General features: G+C 41.3%; 1 protein-coding gene across 1 annotated transcript in view; it reads left to right on the top strand.

The window, feature by feature from the left end:
• Positions 1–24882, top strand: part of Ccdc192 (coiled-coil domain containing 192) — a 198357-nt gene that overhangs the window by 28981 nt on the left and 144494 nt on the right. The window contains exons 3-4 of the mRNA XM_045133384.1: positions 7022–7147; positions 8720–8776. Of these exons, the coding sequence (XP_044989319.1) occupies positions 7022–7147; positions 8720–8776 (183 nt within the window). The remainder of the gene's footprint in view (positions 1–7021; positions 7148–8719; positions 8777–24882) is intronic.

Here is a 24882-nt window from a genome sequence, read left to right as displayed (position 1 = left end):
CTCAAGATGAATGATGTTAGTGCTTTTGAGATCATCTCTTCCAACCTGATAGGATCCTGACAAGATGGGACAGGGACCTTGTCTTTGACAGAAGTCATAGCTAGAACATTGGCTTCCTAGCATCTAGTTGGTCATGTATTCTAGCAACGATGCTCATGTGTATAAAAATTGATCATTAAAAAATATCCTTTTGGGCTTAGCAGTTAAGTGCTTGCCTGTAAAGCCTAAAGACTCCGGTTTGAGGCTTGATTCCCCAGGACCCACATTAGCCAGATGCACAAGGGGGCACACACATTTGGAATTCGTTTGCAGTGGCTGGAAGCCCTGGTGTGCCCATTCTTTCTCTCTCTCTATCTTCCTGTCACTTTCTGCCTGTCACTTTCAAATAAATAAATAAAAATAAACAAATTATATATATATATATATATATATATATATATATATATATATATATGATTTAAAAAATAGGTATATTTCAGCTATAGCAGTGGCTCAGCAGTTGCAGGCACTTGCTTGCAATGCCTGATGGCTTGGTTTAATCCCTCAGTACCCCACATAAAGCCAAAGGGGTACATGTGTCTGGAGTTTGTTTACATTGGCAGGAGGTCCTGGTGAGCCCATTCTCCACCCCTCCTCTCCTTGCAAATAAATAAAATATTATTTTGAAGAAAATAGGTATACTTCTACTCTATTTCTTGGTAAATAGATAACTCAGTAAATTTGATTGGGCTTTCTTTCCAAACAGTTATTCCGTAAAACTAAGAAGTTCATTAAAAACCGGGTAGTAAAAGGAAAGCAGAGCCCAAGACCTCCAGAATTAAAACCTTCAGCGGCCAGGTCTTCCAGCTGCAAACTCTGAGCTCCTCTTCCTTTGATGCCTTGCTTCCAACTTTATATTTGACGTTGAATTAGGCAGTGTTCCTAAAGGCCTTCTGGGCTGAGAAGTGGCCTTGAACGACTCTAAAGCCCCCATGAAGTTTCTGAAGTGGATTCATAATGCCAGCTAATAATATGACTTAGCAGCAGAGTATGAGCCTTCATTATGAAGAACAACAACCTCAGATGTAGAATGTTTGCCCATTTCTGACATTTTCACACTTGTACATAATGCATGTTGACCTTCTTCCCGTTGCTGCCCTCTCTTATTCCCCCTCCCACTGGCACCCTTCATCAATCCCATCTTTCTTTCATGTCTTTTTTCTTTTTGTAGCCGTTGAGTCAAATTAGGGTTACTTGCATAATCATGGGTGGACCGTACCAGGGGGTACACCACTGATGAACCTGACTTCCCTTCTGTCAACAACCACTATCTACTCTGGGAGTTGGGGGGGGGCGGGTCTCATGCACCTTTCCCCCATTGGTGGAAAAGTGTCCACAGACCATCTTCTGCGTGGAACCACAGCTGCTGGAGTGCATTAGTGTAAGGACTCTGTCCTATCCCCAAGACAGTGGCTCCCCGCCCCTCCCCCATGCTCCTGCTCTTTCTTCCTCTCCCACCCTCTTCTTCCAGGTTCCCTGAGCCTTGCTGGGGGTGGGGGTGGAGGTGGGGATGAGGAGGAGTGTGTTAGATGTCCTGTTTTAGGCTGAGACATATTAGTCATTTATTCTCAGCAATTTTGCCAGCTTTGCATCTCTGCATTAACCACTGCCCATTAACCACTGTGACCAAGGCTTCAAGCAGTACTAATCTATGGGAACATATATTTAGAAGGCAGTACCCTTAGCATAACCATAGTAGTAGGTTCCCCCCTAAGACCTATGTCCCTAGCCATAGGCTTTTGGCCAGGTTTACATCATCAGACATAAAATCCCTCCTATGGGCTGAACCTCAAATCCAATTAGGAAGTATGTCAGTTAATCCCATAAAATTCATGTCACTTTTAAATTTTTATTTTTATTTATTTATTAGAGAGAGAGAGAATGGGCATGCTGTGGCCTCCAGCAACTGCAAACAAACTCCAGACACATGCGCCACCTTGTGCATCTGGTTTATGTAAGTCCCAGGGAATCAAAGCTAGGACCTTTGGCTTTTATTTTTATTTTATTTTATTTTTTTATTTTTGAGGGCAAGCACTTTAACTGTTAAGCCATTCCCCCAGCCCCTCATGTCACTTTTTAAATTTATTTATTTATTTATTTATTTGCACACAGAGAGATAGATGAGAGACAGGCAGGCCGAATGGGCATTCCAGAGCCTCCAGCCAATGCAAACTCCAAGTATATGTGCCACTTTTTGCATGCGACTTTACGTGGGTACTGGGGAATTGAACCTGGGTTGTAAGGCTTTTCACATAATACCTTAACTGCTGAGCCATCTCTTCATGTCACTTTTTGACCAGCAGGCATCTCTTCCCTTGCACGTTGGTTGTAAAATACACAGGATCCACAGCTGGGTAAACTGTGGATGGCTTTTCTTCTCCAACACTTTGAATCAATTTTTGTTTTGTTTTGTTTTGGTTTTGGTACAAAGAAAACCAGCCATCAGGGAAGAAACTTCTGGCTCAGTTCCATCAGATGTATAATTTTTGTTCTATTTTGTCTTTATCTTACTTTTGTCTTTTTCCCTCTTTCTGATTATCAGGATTGTCTAATGACCTATTTGTAAATGCTCTTATGCCAATTAATGCTTTCATAATCATATGGTAGAATCACTAGTAAATTACGTTTTCACCACAAAATGCACACACGAGGCAAACACAATAAAATTCCTTTAGTGTATTTTCAAGAGGCAATGCTATACGATGAGAATTAAGTAAGGCTCATGGTTCAAAAAGATAACAAATGGAAAACATTCACAGTGAAGGTTACTACTGGTTTATTTGATGACATCTTGTGGGTTTTTAAAAATCTTTTAAAAATATTTATTTATTTGAGCAAGAGGGAAAGAAGCAGAGAGACTGGGTGCACCAGGGTCATTGCAAATAAACTCCAGACATGTGAGCCACCTTGTGCATCTGGCTAGAGTGGGCACTGGGGAATCAAACCTGGGTCCTTGGGCTTCACAGGCAAGCACCTTAACCACTAAGCCATCTCTCCAGCCCTTGTGGGGTTTTTTGTTGTTGTTGTTGTTGTTTGTTTGCTTGTTTTGCTGCTGCTGCTTCTTTTTCTTCTTCTTCTTCTTTTTGGTGTTTTGAGATAGGATTTCATGCAGCACAGAATGCCCTCAAACTCTTTTTATAAAAATATTCTATTTATTTATTTGCAAACACACACACACACACACACACACACACACACACAGAGAGAGAGAGAGAGAGAGAGAGAGAGAGAGAGAGAGAGAGAGAGAGAGAGAGAAAGAGAGAGAGGGAGAAAGGGGAAGAGAAAGAGAGAGAGTGCATGGACACACCAGTGCTTCTTGTCACTGCAAATAAACTCCAGATGCATGTGCTGCTTTTTGCATCTGGCTTTACTGGGGAATTGAACCCAAACCATCAGGCTTTGCAAGTAAGGGCCTTTAACTGCTGAGCCATCTCCCTGGGTTGCGCTCACATTTTTTGTATGTCCAAGAATGGCTTTGAGTTCCTGAATCTCTACCTCCTAAGGACTGAGGTTATGGGTGTGTGCCACCACACCCGACATTGTGGTATATTTCGACGGAATTCTTTGTTCATTTCCCTCAGTTTATAATTTAGTTGAATGGCTGGAGAACTACCCTGTCAAAATATAACAAAGTACAAGAGAATCTAGTTATTGACAGCAAGATCATATAGTCAATGAATGGTGAGCTCAAGATCATAGATCTTCTGATGCCAAGATTTCTTAGAATTATGCTGCAAAGCCTGACAATCTGAGTTCAGTTCCCCAGTACCCACTTAAAGCTGGATGCACAAAGTGGCACATGTGGCTGGAATTTCTTTACGGTGGCTAAAGACCCTGGTGCACCCATTGTCATTTTTCCCCCTCTCTCCTTGCAAATAAATAAACAAAAGCATTTTTTAAATGTTAAAAAAGTAAACAGATGACAGGACAGTGAGCGATATTAATCTTAGAAAATGAGGGAATGAATTTCTCTAGTAGGTGAGTCAACATGCTGAGGATTGGTGAAGGCCACATAAGAAAAAACATCTTGGCCTCCTCATGGTAGGCAGCCTCTGAGTTAAGGTTTGAACATAATCTAAACCTTTATCTGCTATGAGATTTTTATAATAATTTTTAAAAATTTATTTATTTATTTATTTGAGAGCGACAGACACAGAGAGAAAGACAGATAGAGGGAGAGAGAGAGAATGGGCGCTCCAGGGCTTCCAGCCTCTGCAAACGAACTCCAGACGCGTGCGCCCCCTTGTGCATCTGGCTAACGTGGGACCTGGGGAACCGAGCCTCGAACCGGGGTCCTTAGGCTTCACAGGCAAGCGCTTAACTGCTAAGCCATCTCTCCAGCCCTTTTTATAATATTTTTTAAAATTATTTATTTATTTATTTATTTGAGAGCGACAGACACAGAGAGAAAGACAGATAGAGGGAGAGAGAGAGAAGAAATTTTTAAAGTTAGTTCATCATGGAGACTATCTAGTCCCTCAAACTTTGTAACAATGAGAGCAAAAAGTACAATTAGAGCTATGTATAAGGTTCTGAGCAGTGGATAACATAATATAGGTATAACCCAACAGAGCGGCTGGCATGGTGTACCTATGAGATAAACACTATGGCCATTTTCCACCTTCTCACTTGTCAGACACATGAGATTTTGGGAGTAGACAGTGTATCATTAGAATGCCCAATAGAAATAGAAAACCCAGTTCCTTGAATGATATGGAAACTTACCATGTGAAGCTATAAGATAGGCTGCACTTCAAGATCAGTTGATAAAGCACTTTGTGATATCCTTAGAAACCTGTTTTTCCTGTTCACACTTCCTTTCCGAGTACAATTTCTTCAAATGCCTGGTTTCCCATATGTTTGTAAGATGGTTTCAGCAACAGCATATCTGCTAGATAAAAGGAAGTGCTTCTTTAAACCACCAAATGTCAGTTGTGCTGAAATGCATCTTTCTGTCTCCACAATGGAGATAATAGCATAAACCTCTAAGGGAACTGAATGGACAAACTGGAATGAATTTAAACATGAAAGGCTATGCAGAGTATCTGATATATAGTAACTCCCCAATAAGTGATAACAGATATTGCTATAGTCATTCATTATTTATCTGTAGAGTTCTACATTGTGTAAGAGTTATTTTTAAATTGCCTGCCTTTCTGGTTATACTGAAGTTCTTTTTAGTATATGAACAATATCGTTTTCATCTCTTAACCTTCAAATTCTTACATATAATAAATGTCCTACTGGTTTCTTTGACAAATGCATAAATAAATAGATCCCCAAACAATAGAAAGTAGATTTAAGAGAAAAACAACCAGATGGTGACAAGATCTTTTACAAGTTAGACAGGATATGGAACAAAATGGGACTGATTGAAAGATAATATATTTGAGGGAAAATATTCCATCAAAGAGAGAGGATTTCTCTAAGGATGGAAAGAGGTAAGCAACTCAAATGCAGTCTGAGTTTGGGGTACTCATCTGATAAAGGACATAATGTTTAGATATTTTGTTTTACACTCTGCTAAAAAACACATAGAACACACTCAGATGAATGCTATTGTGATTAAAGGAATAATAATAGCAGTATTAACAACAATAACAACAACTTGGTACTTGATATGTTCCGGACACCATTCTATGTGCTTCTCTTTTTGCAAATTCATATGAACAATTTGTGGCTTAAGTAATATTCTTTAAATCTCTATTACCACTTGCAGATAAGGAAAAAAAAAAAAAAAGCCCAGAGAGGCAGAGCAATGTCCTGAATGACACAATTAATAGCAAAGCTAAGATTTACATCCACAGGCCTAGCTCAAGAGTTTGTGTGTTTAGCTGCAACTTTCTAATAAAATAGAAGGGTGCCCAGAGAAGCCAGACTCCTCTCCTAAAATACTATGAATGTAAGAGTTAACCATGCTAGTGGCCTTGAGAAGCACAGTAAGTCTCTCAGGACACTGGGACTTGAAAGACATTCCCAATAGTTCTTGGCATGTGTGGTCCCTCTTGTCCTGGGTTTGGGCTTTAGCGATTCCCAGCACATAAAACAATAGCTGTGAGAGCGCCAATGGGACGAACATGTGTCAGATGACTGAATGTGAGGCTGGATGGGCAGGAGCCAATGTATATGAGGTGCTCGTTCATTCTTTTCCTTGGCAGGCTGAACTCTTCCTATGGTGAACGAGTTTTTAAATGATGCCGTGCTTTTCAAGATGAGGAAGCATGTGCTGCAGTAACACGGAGACAAAAACGAGAGGCTTCGAGATAAGCTATGCTTCAGAGGACTGAAGGGGAGTGGAGGTGAATGCAGAAGTGTGTGTCCCTTTTCAAACAGTCTTTCAGAAGCATTGCTGAGCTATAGGGAAAAGGCCCAATAAGCTGCCTGAGTGAAAGGATGGCTAGTCAGAGGCTCTCTGAGGGGATGAGGGGACTAGGGACTCTCAACCGACCACCTTCCTCAGGAGGAATCCACAGATATGAGAACAAGAGCAAAGCCACCTTGGCAATGTTTTGGCTGTGATTTGCATAGATCTGGTTTTGATCCGACTTGAAATGTCTAGCATTTGTTCCTGTTCCCCCAGCTAGTCTGCTGTTTCTATGGTGAATTTACCATTCCCTTTCTAGAGGGCTCTAGCTCTTCAAGAGGTAAGTTTTAAGAACTGCATGCAAACCACAATGCACGTTATCAGATTCAGTAGAACCTCAATACACAGTGGGTGTAAGTATTGTAACTTACGCACTGGAAGTTTCTCTGCGTATTGCAACTGTGCAGGCTCACCTCTTGCCCATAAAGAGCTGGGGGAAAAAAAGAAAGCAACATTATTTTATTTGTAATCTAATCATATGTCATGCATGAGGTATATTCCAGGAGCTACTTTCATATTTGATATATCAGTAAAAGATTATTTATATGTGTTGATCTTTTAAAAGAAACTTTTAAAATAACACTGAACTACCTATCCTTCCCAAAAACCTATCTTAAGCTTGAAGCCTCTGAGGAAGCAAGATCAAAACTGCTTAAGCAAGTTTCCTGGCTGGAGGAGAACCTAATGGCCATGAACCATACCAAAGAAGAGCTATTTGAAAATCTGGTTGCTGAGAGAGACAAGGTATGTTGTAGAAAGAAAATCATCCTGATCGTAAAGGTTTCCTAACCTTTTCATGAACTGACACATCTATAAAGCTGATTCTGGTGGAGTTAAAAGTTCATATCATATGAGCTGAGGATACACTTCAGAATGTGTCCTCATACTGTAATGTGATGGCAATGAAATAGCACTTAGCTATTGCATCTAAAAAGCATTGATTTCCTCCTCAGGCTCAGTGGTAATTAAAAGCAGATTGAAAGTGTGACATCTCTGTCTTCGTTTCATATCTTGTCTGTCTTCATAATTTTGGCTGAAGGCACGGAGATAACTCATTGTTCTAAGCCTGCAATCTCCTTGGGTTCCAGAAAAGGAAAACCAGGGAGGACAGACCTGTCCCTCTAGATGAGGACAGTTGCTCATGAGGGTGACGCTACAGCCTCAGTCATTAATAACTTCATACGCAGGACCACCTTGCAGGAGGGACCTACGCTGAGACGATTTTGGGTCAGTTCTAGGCTGAGAAGGACCACTTAATTTGCATAGCCTTCAGTCCTCTGTTTAAGCCTAAACCTCATGTGAACACAGACTTGGCGATCACTGGGCCTCTTTGTTCATGCCCCTTTATTGTTGCCACATTGACTACAGCTCCTCTTTGCCTTCACCATTACTCATCTCTTTATTTGTGTACCAGGATAGGTGGCCACTCCTGGTTGCCTGGGACTTTGGGAGCCTGGATTTGACCCTAAAAACTCCAGTAACAGTAGGGAGCTAGCCCAGTATGCATGTGCTTTGGGTTCAATCTCCATTGTTGCAAAACAAGTTCATGTTTGAGTTCAGAAGGGTGAATAAAACATTCCTATCTGCTCAAAGTAATTTTAATCCTAAATTAATATTGACACGCATGCACACATAAACTTTTAGTTCTATTATTAAGTTTAGTTGGTAATGTATTCTTTTGAATAACAATAGCTGCATATTTTGTTTATTTTGTACATGGTGCTAACTGTAAACACATTTCCTAATCCTAAGGTTAAACCTAATGAAGAAATAGTTTCTATATAGTAAAACAGATCAGAAAATCCGGCATATACTTATAATCGATTATTTTATGAGAAGCAGTTAGTCTCTGGAAATTTACATGTGTATCATGTTTAAATTTAGCTTTTGTTTAATCAAAAGGGTTTTTCTGTGTGCTTTTGAAGTAGATGGATATATTTTTATGTAAAACCATACATATACATATATATGTGTGCATATATGTATATACATCCATGTATTCCTTGCATCAACTTTAGCATATCAAACTAACCATTATTTTCTCTAACCATTTCCTATCCATTAACATATCTACATCATGAACATGTCTACATATTTTGCCTTTGGGCTTCTCTATCAAAGAAGAGGAGGGATGAAGAGATGAAAGTGAGCATCTATCTCTCCAGTGATGACTCCCAAAGCACCTCACTGCCATTCACTGGGTTTGAAAACTGGTGCATGTTTATGTCTGGAATACTTCGACTCTGCAGGAGAGTGAGTTATGCACTTGGTTTCTGAACTTTCCTTTTTTTTTTTTTTTTTTCCTTTTCCTCTCAGTGCATTGAGAAGCTGCAAGCAGAGGTAAAAGCTGCCCAGGAGCAACTGATGGCCTATGTAAGTATTCTCCTGTTTTCATCGCACCGTTCACATCATAGTTATTCTGAAAATGAGCAGGAATTTTCAAGCTGTTATAAATGAGGGTCATGTGCTGCAAAAAAAAAAAAAAAAATCACAAGCCTAAAAATTGGTATTTTTCCTGCTTCACAAAGAAAGTTCATGTTCCTGCTGCGGATAATAATGACACAATGAAGAGGGTCTGGTCAGTTCCACAATGACGGTCCATCAGGAGGAGAGAGCTGGAAATCCGGGGTTGGAAGGTGCCGCGCTGATTTACTAGGAGAGAGGTGTGAGTGGAAGGCAGTAGCAGTGTTAACACGCGGGCTCTTAGAGCACGGGTGTGGAGACGCGCTTCCCAAACGCCAAGCAAGCAGCCCCTGGGAAGCGTCTAACGAAGAATTACCCAGAGATTCTGGTTTTGGGGGATTTTTTTTTTTTTTTGTATATTTAGGGCTGACACTTAGGTGATTCTAGAAGTCACTGAGACCAATGCTTCCAACCTCTGGGTCACATTTTGAATAGCACATTTTCTATATTCATACCTGCCCTCAGTCTTACGATATTTGCACAACTGATCATATAAATCAATCAGGATGCATGATTGTTCATTTCCTTCTGAGGATGACCTTTGGAATTCCTGGAGTGAATTCAGCCTATGTTTGTGCAGAATGAGCATCTGTGGACGCTATACCTGTGTATTGATGCCTGGAAACCTGTTGCTCCCCAGCCCTCCCCTTCACCCCCCCATCCCCCCACTGATACCGTAAGCTAGTAGGCAGGGACATGCTTCGATCCATTTAGTCACCTCCACCATCTTGCCTGCTACCACTGACTTTCAGGACACTGGCCAGTTTTATTAAATGACCAATTTTAACACCAAGTTCCTTAGATGGAACTTTACCCTAACAGGCTACAGCTCAGAACACAAGCAGAAAAGACTGAAGAATAATCAATTTTTGTGACTATCCAATTAAGATTTGAAATGGGATGACCTGATAAAAATCTTGGTAATTGTCCCATTTTTGTACTAGAGAAGTAAAAAGTTTATCTGCTGTGGTGGTTTTGATTCAGGTGTCCCCCATAAACTTAGGTGTTCTGAATTCTAGATTCCAAGCTGATGGAGATTTGGGAATTCAACCCTCTTGGAGGGAGTGTATTGTTGGAGGCAGGCTTATGGGTGTTATAGCCAGCTTCCCCATGTCAGTGTTTGGCACACTCTCCTGTTGCTCTGGTCCACCTGATGTTGGCCGGGGTTGATGTCCACCCTCTGCTCATATCGTTGTTTTCCCCTGCATCAGGGAGCTTCCCCTTTGAGCCTGTAAGCCAAAATAAATCTCTTTTTCCCAGAAGCTGCTCTTGGTTGGGTGATTTCTACCAGCAATGCGAACCGGACTGCAACATCTGCCATGGCGGTTAGAATTTTGACCTGTACATCCAGATTTCTTTTGTCCTTGTATACTCATTTGACCAATAAGAAAATGACCTATGCTTGCATTTGTGGCATTGTGACTATTCTAACAGAAATATGCCTCATTAACCCAGAATTCTGTTGCAGATGTCTCTCCCTGGGTCTGCCCCTGAGGGTACCAGATAATGACTATTTTCCAAGGAAAGTCCCTAGTGTCAAATTGTTACCGGCATCTGTATGTAAGAAAAAGTGTTTTGGCTCTCTCATTTTGAAGAAAAGCAGATGCTCTTATTAAGGTTCTGATAGTATCTTCCAGGATCTGTTCAAGAAAAACTGAAGAAAAAAAAAGTTATCACTAGCACCTTCTGGAAATTCCTGTGATATCTTCACCCTTCATCTAATTCTATAGATTCCTTGTCTCTACCATGATGCTATTGCCCTAGGCTTATCTGAATTAGGCTTGCTTTCTTATAGAGGATTTTGAGATATTTTTTAGAAGCAATTGTCCAACATCCAAGTTTTAGTACACCAACAAGGCTTTGGTTCATCAAAAACCTTTTTTTTGGGGGAAAAAAAACCTTTTTTTCTTTGTCTGAGAACTCACCACCCCTGTCTCAGGGAGAGTCCTGTTAGTGCTGCTCTTGGTGACCCTCGTCTCACACCTTCCCAAGGGACAGCAGAAAGAGTGGCATGATGCACTCAGCTTGTGGCCCCACTGGTGAGCTTTCCTCTACCCTCACCAAGGAACTTTTAAATGGAAATGACAATAGTATTATTGAGAGTGGATAATGTGCCTTATATGTTAGGAAAGGTGCTTCCTAGATTACCCTTTAAAAAACATCCCAATAAAACCTAAAGAGATGTGTATTATTTTTCAGATAAACTAAATCTTAACAAGGTTAGTTCACCTGATGTTCTTTGAAACTCATGATTCTGCCATCACAACCGGCTGCCCCTCCAAATTACACTCTCTGCACGCCGTGTGAGATGTCAGACACAGAGGCCAAAATCTGTCTCCAACCTCCGTTCTTTCTCTCTGCACACATTTTGAATCTTCCTTTACAACACTTCAACTTAGGCTTCTGTGCAAATAAACAACCACGTCCAGCCCCAACCACCACCCCGATAAGTTCTTTCTATCTTTTTTTAAAAATTTTTTTAAAATTTATTTATTTGAGAGCAACAGACACAGAGAGAGAGATAGAGGGAGAGAGACAGAATGGGCGTGCCAGGGCTTCCAGCCTCTGCAAACGAACTCCAGACGCGTGCGCCCCCTTGTGCATCTGGCTAACGTGGGACCTGGGGAACCGAGCCTCGAACCGGGGTCCTTAGGCTTCACAGGCAAGCGCTTAATCGCTAAGCCATCTCTCCAGCCCAGTTCTTTCTATCTTAATCATTTCCTAATTACAACTCGTAAGCGTTTGAGTAAGCATTTCTTCAAAGATTGTCCCTGGAGTATTCTACAGGGTGCTCACAGGTATTATGAAACAACAGCAAAGGTTGAGAGGAAGGCTGGAAACAAGGCTGAACAGGTTGATTTCCCGCAGAACTTATCTATGCAGAACCAATCTCCAAAAGTGTTTGACCATGAAAAAAGGGTTCTAGAACACGAAGATTTGGAGATTGCTCACACACTCCATCAAGTTAAAGCTCTGAGCTTCCTAATATGTCCCAGGGATCGTGCTGACATCTCAGGTTCAGCATGTTGCATAGATAGCCCAATTTCTCATCTTCTGATGCCATGTTCTGAATATGTTCCTCTGCTGACACCCTCCACCTTTGCTGATTAATATCACGCTACTAGATTTTTCTAGATTCCAACTACAAAGCAACCTTAAAAATCCCCCCACCCTTTCTCTTCCATCCTACATGTTGTTAGTTCTTGGGCCCTGAGCCTGCATCTGTAAGTTCTCTCAGTTCCGTATCTTCATTTACATTAAACCACCACATTGATAGCTGTTTCTGACCATAATACAATTTAGTTATTGTTACTGGCCTCAATTAATTAACGTAGATAAGTTCAGAGTCTGCTACTGATTACCTTCCATCACAAAATAACCCACTTATTATAGCATCACCAAGTCCTGGTGGCTTATAGGAGAAAGGATAAAATTCTTGTGTGAAGATTCGAAGAGGGGCTGGGCATGTTGTTTAGTTGCAGAGTGTTGGCTTAGCATGCCTGAGATCAGGATCCCTAGTGCCAGAAAGAAAGCATGAAAGCAAAAGAAAGAAAAGAAAAGAAAAGAAAAGAAAAGAAAAGAAAAGAAAAGAAAAGAAAAGAAAAGAAAAGAAAAGAAAAGAAAAGAAAAGAAAAGAAAAGAAAAGAAAAAGATTAGAAGTGGATACAGGGCTGGAGAGATGGCTTAGCGGTTAAGTGCTTGCCTGTGAAGCCTAAGGACCCCGGTTCGAGGCTCGGTTCCCCAGGTCCCACGTTAGCCAGATGCACAAAGGGGCACACGCGTCTGGAGTTCGTTTGCAGAGGCTGGAAGCCCTGGCGCGCCCATTTTCTCTCTCTCCCTCTATCTGTCTTTCTCTCTATGTCTGTCGCTCTCAAATAAATAAATAAAAAATGAACAAAAAATAATTAAAAAAAGAAAAAGAAGTGGATGCAGAAAACCAAACAACCCCCACCCCCAAATGACACAGGGAGAATGTGTCCTACTAACATGGCTGAGAAGAGAAAAGGGGACTACGGAACCAGTTGGTGGTAAGAGAACATTGTAGATTGGGTAAAGGTTTTTTCTGGAAGAAGAGACTGCAAAGCTCTTGAGATTTCTGGGGATTCTTAAGATTATGAAATAAATCACAGGGAGGATTAAGAAGATTTGCCTGGCATTGTGTATTTAAACCCCTCAGGTGTCTAAGAGTCATGTTCAAGTTTGGACTTCATATTTGGACTGTGCCTCCTTAAATCACGTCGGTGTCTTAAATCACATTGGTGTAACTTACCCACCTAAGAATCTGCTGGCTTCCCTCAGGCCATCCTGGATGGTGTATCCCAAACACCCTTTCCACTTCCCTCTTCTCTTTCTTTTCTATCTTCCCTCTCTCTGGTGCAGACTGAGTAAAATGTCACTAGTAAATGTCTGTCACTGGATTTTCTTAGTTGGAATATTTTTCCCCTTCCTCCTTCTCTAAGGGACTCTTTTCCTCTTTGTAAGACCCCTTTCAGGAATCAGCTTTTCCCTTAATTACCAAACTGTGTTCTCTGGGTTCCTGTAGTCTCATAGACATACATCCACTGGAGCTGTTAAACTAAATCAAATGGTCTTTTTGAGCAAAGAATAATTCATGAGTTGAGCAATGCTCAGCCCTAAGTGGTCAAATTCCACACAGGAGCCTGAGTATTATAGCCAGGGAGGAGGCTCGCATTCTGAACACTTGGTCTCCTACTGGTGTGCTCTGGAAGGTTGTGGAATGTTTAGGAGGTGCAGTCTTGCTGGAGGAGGTGGGTCACTGGAGACTTGGGGTTTTATAGTGCCACCCCACTTCCCACCCACGCTCTGCTTCCTGACTGCCATGAATTCTAAGCAGCCAAAAGCCATCCTTAAATTGCTTTTGTTGGTATTTTGTCTCATTGAAGAGAAAATCAGCTAATGCGGTGAGCACGGTGCATTTAAAGATGGAACACAGAAGCAAGTCGAGAAAGCACCTGACTGACTACAGTGAGGCATTGGCTTTACTTAGGCTTGGAGTAATGACGCCTTTTCCTTATTTTTGTATGACTGGATCAGTTGGTCATATATGTTATTGGACCAGACCCAGATATTTATTATAGAAAATATACTTCTAATTTATGTTTCATTTTATTTATGTTCTAAGTGAGGTTGCAGTTTATTATGTAAAGACTCATTGTGCAGAGACTGCCTCAGGCCAGAATGCCTCAATAGAGGTCAGTTGAACTCAACAGAGCTTAATATGCTTTATTTTTAAACATTATATTCCCATACATCTACCCCCACTAGACTCTAAGGCATTCAAGGCGCTGTCAGGTATGCCTCTGTATTCAGTACACTGGGTGGGGTAGGGACAGCTGTGGCATTTATTCTTTCATTTCTTTTGTCTATCCATCCAACAAGACATCTGTCGAACATGAACTTTGGGTCAAGAACTACGCACGCAGGCAGCCATGTCCCAGAATTTGGGGAACTCAGCTAATGGAGCAGAATAATGACTAAAATTTAGAATCATGGGATCTATACTAGAGGAAGACCCGGCTCCTGCCTGAGGGCTCAGGAGGGGCTTGTACCCTCAGGTTGAGCACCAAGCACAGGAAGGTGAGGAGTGGGGAAAGCAGGGGGAGGGGTTCGCTATGAATCTAGGGATTGCCTTGATGAATTACAAGTCCTCAAATCAGTGTCATCATTGGTGCCAAGTTGGCAGTAGAAGGCATGAGGAGACTGTCTGAGATGACGCCGGGCGCTTAGCACTAAGACACTTGCATAGTAGACTCTCTAGCCCATGAAAGTGACTCTGGAAGAACCACTCAGGTCACATTCAACCCAGTCCTCACCTCCTGTCCATTGTAGATTTATAACCTCCCAAGTGTGTCACACAGTTTGTCCCTAGGGACTTTGCTTATCCTTCCCATACCTACCTACCATGGCCACAGAGGTTACTGTCTTCTTCCCATTGCAGGTCAAGGGGGTCCCTTCCAGGAAATTTCCGTTTGCCATTACCTCAGAGGTCCCATCTTCTTCCTTTTCATTTTCACAACATGTTTGTGAGCTCTTCCCAGCTTCTTGCAAGCACTGCACACCCCATTCCCATCCCACAGAATAATGTGACGTGGCCTGTGTCCTCCAAGCCTGGGTTCTTAGAGAGCAGAACATGAGTCTAGCTTTGGATCTTCCAGTGTCTGTTTAGTATAGATCTTGTATTGATCTCATGGAAATGAGTCGTTAAGGGGCAAGAAGGACAAGAAAGGGTAATGAGGGAAGAAAGGTAAAATACTGCCTACTTTCTTTCACACACAGAATCTAGGTTTAGCAGTTTAGCTATGTGCATGTATATATATGTATGTATGTATGTATGTATGTATGTATGTATATGTATATGAATATCTAAATGTATATGTATATGTATATGTATATGTATATGTATATGTATATGTATATGTATATGTATATGTATATGGCATTAAACCAGAATGGGGAATATGTGAGGAAGAGGAAGGACACAAGTGAGAGGGTGAAAGGAAGGCTAGGAGAAAATACTGTTGTAGGAAAAGGGAATAAGGCACATTAGTGTAATACATGCACACATGCATGCACATATATGTTTAAATTTTATGTGTACGTATGTGTGTGAAAATACCATAATGAAAGCCTTATTTTGTCTGCTAACCAAACCAGAAAAATAAAACCAGAAATTATTTGATAATATAGCTAAATTAAAACTAAAGTTACTTTGGCATTTATAGAAGGATACTATCTATCTCTGGGAAAACACATTATGAAATGAAATATATTCCCTAGAGATACTGTTACCTAAAGCACCTATTTAATTTGAGGCTGATACTAGCTTTGCTACCTAAATATCAGTTCAGTGGGGCACTGACCCACTGGAATGGAAATATAAGGGGGAAAAAAGTGGAGAAAGAAAACCCAAGATCTGAAGGAATGGTCTTAACAGAAAAATTAACTCAGTGCCTGTACTTGCTTTCATTCAGCTCAGTCATCTCGAGCTCAATGCTTGAATTGTATTACTAGATAATTAACTTGACACCTAAGAAATGGAGAGCAATACAAGCCTTAACATTTCAGAGTTATCATTTGCTAATAGTTTGAAGATTAAGATCGCATCCCATTAACTTTACTGTGTGTAGTCACAGTTTATACTTTAAAAAGCAATTGAAAAAGTAATTTTTTCCAAATATACATGTAGGTACCCAGGCTGAGCCACCCACATAGCTAAGCTGCCCTGGGCATGTTTTTTCACTCCCCTCCCACATGATTACCTGCTGAGAGACCCACACCAGGACCAAACAAATTCTTACAGTGAATGTTTATAATCACTTGAAGATGATTGTTCAAGTTGGGGTAATCTCAGTTAAGACTAGGTATTTTAAGGAGAAAAATTCCTTTCAAAATGCCTGCCAAGTGGCTGAGTCCCATTCCTTGCTGATTTTTAGCATTTCGGAGCTATCATGCCTTGTCTGCTGTTTAGTCCACCATTAATGATCTGGGAGTGTCTACAGTCCGTGGACCTGCATTCCCACTACACTCCCTCATAGGGCCCATTCTGTCCTTTGTGTCTCGCTACCCACAAAACCTAACCAGGACCAAAAGCTCTGTAACTTTCATCTGGGTTCTTTGTAAGTGGAAGTCTGAGTCACTGGGTGGTGTGCATTCAAGTGTTGTTACTTTCTACACTATCTTGTACCATTGGAACATTTCATAATAAGCAAAAATGTTAAGAATATCGAAGTGAAGGAATCCTTCCAATGCACTGCATATAGCCTGCTTCATCTGGAGGAAGGCGAATGTGTTTTGAAACCAGAAGCTCACAAGCCAAGGTGTCCCCAGGTTGCTCACACACTGGGAAGTTCAGGATGAGGAACCCAGAACATGACACCCAAAATTTTCTCTAACAAAGCTGCAAATTGCTGTCACATCAGTTGAGTTGGTTTTTTTTTTTTTTTTGAAGTTTTTTTCATTTATGTTTATTTATTTGAAGGCGATGGACAGAAAGAGAGAAAGAGGCAGATAGAGAGAGAGAGAGAGAGAGAGACAGAATGGGCATGCCAGGGCCTCTGACCACTGCAAATGAACTCCAGACGCGTGCGCCCCCTTGTGAATCTGGCTAATGTGGGTCCTGGAGAATTGAGCCTCGAACCGGGGTCCTTAGGCTTCATAGGCAAGTGCTTAACCAGTAAGCCATCTCTCCAGCCCCCAGTTGAGTTCTTGCTCAGATTTCTCCCTGCCCTAAAATTCTAGCCCCAAGGCAATTAATCTCTCTCTCTCTCTGAGGGCCATTTTTCTTGGAGTTTGCTTTGCTTTGCGACCTTGACATTCATGAGCACGCGCAGACAGCCATACTCAGATCTCCTGGTGTGCGCAGTCCTGGGAGGCCTTTAGTTCACACTGACCTGCAGTTCTAACTCGAGAGTGGCCATATGTTCTAAGACGATGGACTCTTTCTTCAGGAAATCTGAAATTTAATTCAGGTAAAGCAAGAGAAGAATTGTGATCGGAGCAGGTGTATTCTGTCAGTGGTGCCCCAGCGTCATGGAAAAGGAGTTTACACTGTCTGGACTGGAAGAGTTCTACAGCTGTTTCTGAACCCAGTTCCTCTTGCTTTTAGGAGCTCCCTAATAGCTCTCCAAAACATCTAAGTTTTCTTTTAAGTTGGGCAAAATGTCAATCAACTATTATAACTCATTCACAATCCTTACGTGATCTCAGTGGTTTTTAGCATGTGGCTTTTTGGCCAGAAGTATTAGTGTCATCTGGGTCTTGTGTGAGGTGCATATCTTGAGGCCCTCCTTGCATAGATCTTGAATCAAATGCTCTGGGGATGGGAGTTCAATAGTGTTAAAGTCTCTAGGTTGTACTGGTGCTGCTTAAGTCTGAAAAGAACTGTACTGTCCAATGAAGCCCTGCCTGCCTGCCCCATTGCCTCTGACCTGCATCTTGTCGATGTTCCTACCCTTGAAAAACATCTCCAGGCGTAATTCTCAGCACAGTGCCCAGACTGCAGCATGGCTCAGCACTTGGTACACGATAGCAGGACTGATGAACCCAAAAGGGGATAATCTCCTTGCCCTTCTCTGTAAATCCCACCCTTCTGCCTGCTTAGAGACCTCTCTTCCTTCCTGAAGCTTGTCATGACTGATCCTACTGTAACGTGACAGTAATTAACACCTTGGAGTCACCGAACAATGCAGTCTCCTAGTGATCCCACGCACTTCATGTGATGTATTTTTACAACAATCCTGTGAGGATTGTGTACTCCTCCTCCGTCACCACCAGAGGAGGAAAGTGAGAGTCCAAAGTGCGAGGATGCCTGCTCACAGCGGATAGCTCACATGTGGCAGAGCAAAAGACTCACTTTGGTGTTCTGAGTCTAGAGCCCCTGTGCCTACACGCAACTGCAATTCCAGTTCCAAATGCTTGCTGCTTATATATGCCAATGGGCATATACTGCCTGTGACAATAGATTACTTTGAATGAACTTTCAAATCTATGTTTTCTTCAGAGCCTATGGAAGAGTATTTTACTCAGAGCCCATGATGAAATTCCTTTCTAATAGGTCATTTTTAAGAACCAGTTTGATTGAATCTAAGTGGAAAATTCCTCACTGTTTATTTGTGAATAGAACCAGGTAATGTTGTAAGGTTGCATGTGGGATAAATCGAGGAAATATTTTCTGGTGCATGTGTTGGTTGTATTAAACTTAACTCCGCATTCTGCATCTTGCTTTCTTTGGTTGGATCATCTGCCCTGGACCATCCTTTAGCCTTCCATTTTGACCTCAGTGTGGTTAGTCCACAGCTTCTTTCATGCTCTGGATCTAGAGAAGTCACAGCGTGGAGTCTATCAGAAGCTCTCAAGTTCCATCGGTGAGAGCTGTTGCTTGGAATGAGAGGAGGCCCTTCCCTCCACACCAGTAGATTGCCCAGGACCTAAGACCAGTGTTTCTGAACTGGTATCCATTAAACCCTCCTGCCCAGGTAGTAGCTAGTTTCTAGCACACCGAAAAGGGAATATCCAACATAAAACTTTGGAACCCCACAAGGATCATATTACTTTTTAAAAATTGTTTTGGAAGTCACGAATCTTAGTTGTTGGAATTTCTACTAAGTGCAAATTGAGGGGCAGACACCTGAGGTGTGAGGTGAGGCAGTCCCTTCACTCAAACATGGATTCATATGGCCCCCAGGAGGCTCTTTGCAGGTCCACATTTTCTATGGCTTATGAGTAAGTTGAGGTTGAATATGTGTCCAGGACAATTTGTGCCATGAAAGCTATTGTTGGCATACCTGATTTTCATCTACCCACCTTGCTAGACAGAGTATAGCCCTTCTACTCGTGATAGCAAAGTAGCAAGCATTGATCATGCATTACTTCAAACATGTGGTTCTCTTTCATGCTTCATCAGCATGGATACCCCACACTCGCTCCCCAAGGCACATACAAACTTTAAAGGCCTGTGTTCCCATACTGATAAACATTATGTTCTCTAGCTGCTTGTCGCAAAAATAAAATCATTTGAAATAAAGTAAGAATGTGTTCAGCTTTTCTTTCCTTTGACTCTGAACAATATTAAGCCTCCAACAATTAATACTCACACAGAACTCACCTTTTACTCGTACTGTAAGAACCCAAGAGGAGTCAAGTTTCTGTTATTTGTTTTCTATTAGTGCTAATCATTTATTTTTTTTTTATAATAAGTGACAGGCATGTCCTTCTGTTATAGAAGAGAGAAGGACAACAATGAGAGAGACTTAAAAGGGCCCCGGTTCTGTTAATTAATTCCTGCCTGTAGTGATCCGAGTGGAGTATCTGCTGTCTAGCTCTATCCATTGCCCTCCCACCTGTTCTTGTGGAGCCAAGTCTCTTAGTGATTTTGGGATACTGATGGGATCTGGGCTTGAGCTATGCTAGCGACATGACCTTCCAGGAGACATTGAACTTCTAGTCCTTTTATCTGATGAAAGAGATTAGATAACCAACAGATATTTTTGAACTGGGAAAACACTTAACAAATAGCTTGGTGCATACTAAGCGTCCAGTTAAGCGGTTAACAAATCTATGGGGTACCCTAAAATCAAGTTCCCTTTCCATACCTGTTCTAACATTTTAATAGGTTTATATGGGTTTAATGGGTTAATGAGATAGTCAAATAAAGTGCTTCATTTTAACTGAAAGTTTATTTTATAGAGGGCACTAAGATGTTATTCAATGAAAGATTAAATATTATTTTAAAGGAGAACCTTGTGTGGTACCAGTGCTTTTTCTCTGGTGAATGCATTTTTAAACTTTCTGTGGAAGTACCTTTTTGCCTTTTTATTCTTTTTTTGTATACCCACTGGGGTGAGTTTACAGTATCTTCCAAGAAGTAGACTCTCAATACATATTTGTTGACTTATTCACTCATTCACTCACTCATTCACTCACTCATTCAAACAGGCAGCCTCTTAGTTTAAGCATATGATTTGGGCTCCACATTTCCAGAAGAGATTGTTACTTCTAGCATCAACCCAGACAGCAATTTCTACAGGGTTCCTTCACTTTATTCCAAAGGCTTGACATAAGTCAATATTTAGGCTCCATCCTCAGTGTGTGTGTGTGTGTGTGTGTGGTGTGTTGTGGTATATGCACTTGTATGTGGTACCCATATCGTGCCTCATGCACTTTGCCTGTGGCAGGGTGCACTGGCTTGTAGTGATCAGAGTGGAATGTCAGCTGTCCAGCTCTATCCATTGTCCTCCTACCTATTCTTGTTGAGCCAAGTCTGTGATTCTGGGAGCTTGCTGCTTCTTTGTGTCCCGTGGGTCTCTGCTCCCCTACAGCACTGAGGCTCTAGGTGTTTGTGGCCACACCCAGCTGTCTACATGGGTTCCAGAGATCCAAATTCAGTTGGTCGCATTCTCGTAAGGCCCTCATGCTTCTGCAGGAAATGCACTTAACTTCTGAGCCATCTATCCAGCCTAATATATAGCTCTTTGAAATTTTTATTTATTTGAGAGAGAGAGGAATGGAGAGAGAGAGACTGAGAGACACAGAGAGAGAATTGGCAGGCCAGGACTTCCAGCTGCTGCAAACGAACTCCAGACCCATGTACCACCTTGTACATATGACTTCATGTGGGTACTAGGGAACGGAACCTGAGTCCTTAGGCTTTGCAGGCAAGTGCCTTAACCACTGAGAAATTTCTATGCCCCCTTAATAGGTACCTTTTAAAGATTTAAACAAAAGAACTCATAGAATGGAAGGCTGACAAAAAGGTGCTCATTTTTTTCCCCCATTCAGCTAGATAACCTAAAGTCTTCCTGAACTTAGTGACATACTGTCACATACTAGAGAGCAACATTCCTAATTCCATCAAGGTGACTTGAACTGCTTTTTTGAATGGCAGAAGAGGATGATGCTAATGACTTAGTGTGGTAAGTTTGTACAAGACACTGTCTCATGAGCCTTATGGTGTCCATCACCAGAATAAGCCTGAGGAACTTGATTCCACCAAATAGAGAGCCTTTACTGAGTGACAGACTTAACTTCACTGTATGGATGCCATTTTATTTATTTATTTTTTTGTTTTAGTGTTTGGTTTTGTTTCAGGAGTGGTTATTTTGGCTCCTAGAAAGGCTGAAACTAAATTCTCTTCTTACCTGTAACGTGGGTTTATGCCAGGGCACGAATCATGCTAATCGTCTCACTTGCCCCATCTTAATCCCCTGCTCTTAAATTCCCTTCAAATATTTCAAATTGTTACTTGATATGCTCAGATAAGATTCTGGTATATTTAAAGGCCTCAGTTGACAGACTTCCCTTTTCGTATTACAATGAAGTTATGCCTGAGCTGCGCAGTAGTAGTATACAACATTCTGTGGGGTTCTTTCAGATTGGCTTCCGTGGGCCATAGGTTCAGTTATGCAAATATCTTAATGCTCCTTGGCTAGAGCTTCATCCTGACACTCCACCTCCACCAACTGACATCCACTGCTCTGAAGACAGGGTGTTTACTAGGGCTTGGCTAGGTTTGGAGGGGGTGGGTCTTCCTCTATTTTCCCCACTACTCCCCTGTCCTTGCCTGGTGCTCACCCCAATAGGAGGCAAGTGCCTCCTGACTCCACAGAGAGCAGTAGCCCCTCCCTCTAATGCTGATCTCATGGGGCTCCCCCTTTTTTTTTGGTTTTTCTAGGTGGGGTTCACAGTACCCCAGACTGACCTTCTGCCTCCCAAGTACTGGGATTAAAGGCTCGTGACACCACGCCCGGCTCATGGGAATCCTTTTTAGTTTTTCTCTAGTCCATTCACTTCATCGCCCATGTTCTGGGACATGGCTGTATGCACACCTAGTTCTGAACCCAGACGCATACACAAACAGGTGTTCAATAAATGCCTCATTGGATGAACAAGTAAGTTGGACAATGTATAAATGCAAAAAGTGACATTCAGTGTCAATTTTAAAAAACAAGGGCTGGCGAGATGGCTCAGAGGTTAAGGCACTTGACTGCAAAACCTAATGGCCTGAGTTCGATTCTCTAGTACCTATGTAAAGCCAAATGCACAAAATGACGCATGCATCTGGAGTTTGTAGCAGTGGGAAACCTTCTGTCTGTTGCTCTTCTCTCCATCTCTCTCTCTGCTTGTAAATTAATTAATTTTTAGAAGCCCAACAATAACAAACATGTATTTCTAGTTTATGGTAAATTATCTAGAAAGGATTTTTAATCGGGGAAACCAACCGCTCTTTAATTGGACTGGAGGCCGGTCCATGGGAGGGAATACATCCCTGATACTGAAAACCTACAACAGGGGTAGTCATGAGCCCTAGGGGTATAATGTCTGCTGGTATCTGGCTAAATGTTTATACTATTCTCATCAAACTGCCAAGTAAGCAATTCTTTTAATGTTCATACCCATATATTAATGCTACTCTCAGTTTTGGTTAGAGAAGTTTCTCTTTTCAGATGGCAGTGACCTTGAGATGACTCAGAAGGCACCATGGTGCTGAAAAGAAGTGACAGAGGAGTGCTCAGCACTGAAATGTCTTTATCATATCTTCCAAGGCTCAGAGACCATTACGGAAGAGGTGGTGGAAAGAATGTAAGAGCCAAAGAAAGTGTAGGACTCCTTACAATGTGCTCCTCCAGACACAAAATGGCCTGGATATCCATGACCTCACAGTGCCTGACACTACCTATACAAGACCATCATAATAGGAGGAAAAGATCATGACATCAAAATAAAAGAGAGACTGATTGAAAAGGGGAGGGAATATGATGGAGAGTGGAGTTTCAAAGTGAAAAGTGGGGGGAGGATGGGAATTACCATAAGTTATTGTCTACAATTATGGAAACGGTCAATAAAATAATAAATTACACAAAAAAGAATTTTTAAAAAATTCTTTATGATTTTATCCCATTTTCAAATGGGAAGAAATAAAACCAAGTAAAAGTTTGTGTCTCAATGGGATATAGTCTGGTACTTCATGAATACTAAACTTTAGCTATTCTCTTGACATAAATTTTATGCCATTAAATATTCAGTACAATGATTAATTTATCCTTATTTATTTATATATACTTGAATTTTACAAAAGATTTAGTATTGCTAGATCATAAGATATACATGTGTCAAATAGTTGTTTTCTCAAGTAAGTAAATAACAGAAATTAAGATCATACCTATCAAATAAAGTAGCAATGTTAGAGAAGTATAGAACATGTAAGTCAGAGCATCTCACAGTGCAGCTATAAGAAAAGAAATAGAGCTTTGGCCTTTCTAAAATTCAAAGTCAAAACAAAGAAAATAGTTCAGTCAATAATTCTTAATGTATTGGGAAGGAGAGGAATGATCATTTACTTTCCAGTGAATTCCGGGAAAAGATGTTGGACTTCATGTGCACTATACTGAGAGACGTATTGGGAAAAGAAAAACAACCCATCAACCATAGTAGGCTATCAGTTGTGGTGATGGATTTTGGATGGCTGTTTCTATAATTTCCAACAAAAGAAGCCAAGCCCATAATAACATGGGAACAAAGGGGTTGTTTTCCCCTCACTAAAATTATAGTGCAGCTGTCATTGCATGCATTGTTAATCCCCAGCAATTGACGGTGACCAAGCAGGCAAGTTTACCTGTGGGGCTAAGGCGAGAAAGTAATGCAGCAGAGGGAAGGTGGCCAGAATCAGTTGTTCTCATCTAGAAGGTGCCTGACTTACATAAAAAAGAATAAAGCCCAGCATGGCCAGATCATCCAATTTCTGAAGATGAAAATCCTGTTCTCTGTAAATTCTCTTCATTTGTAAGTGTTGGCAACTAATTCAAAGAAAATAGAGCCCTTTGTGTGCTAAGCAAAACCTGCTCATAACTGGACTCAATAGGAGGCTTATACTGGATTTTAAATCCAAGTGGTTATGAAAATATATGTGTTCTATAGTTTGAAAAATGTTCTTTACAAAGGGCAGGAATATGTGGTCATTGTAGGTGAGAGGAAGTCAGTTTGTCTTATGGTTTTTGTTTTAGACACTTTGGCCAGGCATGGTGGCTCACACTTTTAAGCCCAGTGTTTGGGAGTCAGAGGTAGGGGGATTGCTGTGAGTTCAAGGCCACCCTGAGACTACAGAGTGAATTCCAGGTCAGCCTGGGCTAGAGTGAGACTTTACCTCAAAAAACCAATATATATATATATATACACACACATATATATTATATTGGCACTTTGTTAGTTGAGATAATGGTAGCTATTATAACAAACACATCCTAGAATCTCAGTGGTTGAACACAGTAAGAGTATATTTCTTATTCACTCAAATAGAGATCTGTTGTAGGTATTCTTGTCCATGGCCAGGCTCTTCAAAGTATAAGGCCCAAGGTTACTTTGGGATCATCTTTCTCCAAGGAGATATATCACAAGAGAAAAGATAGCTAACGTGTAACTATCTTGGAAGTGGTGCCCTTCACCTCTGTTCACATGGTCAGAATGCAATCATGAAGCTGGAGTTACTGCCAGGAATGCAGAGA

Source organism: Jaculus jaculus, chromosome 14 (genome assembly GCF_020740685.1).
Source record: "Jaculus jaculus isolate mJacJac1 chromosome 14, mJacJac1.mat.Y.cur, whole genome shotgun sequence".
NCBI lineage: Eukaryota > Metazoa > Chordata > Mammalia > Rodentia > Dipodidae > Jaculus > Jaculus jaculus.
This window is presented reverse-complemented; position numbering and strand designations above follow the sequence as displayed.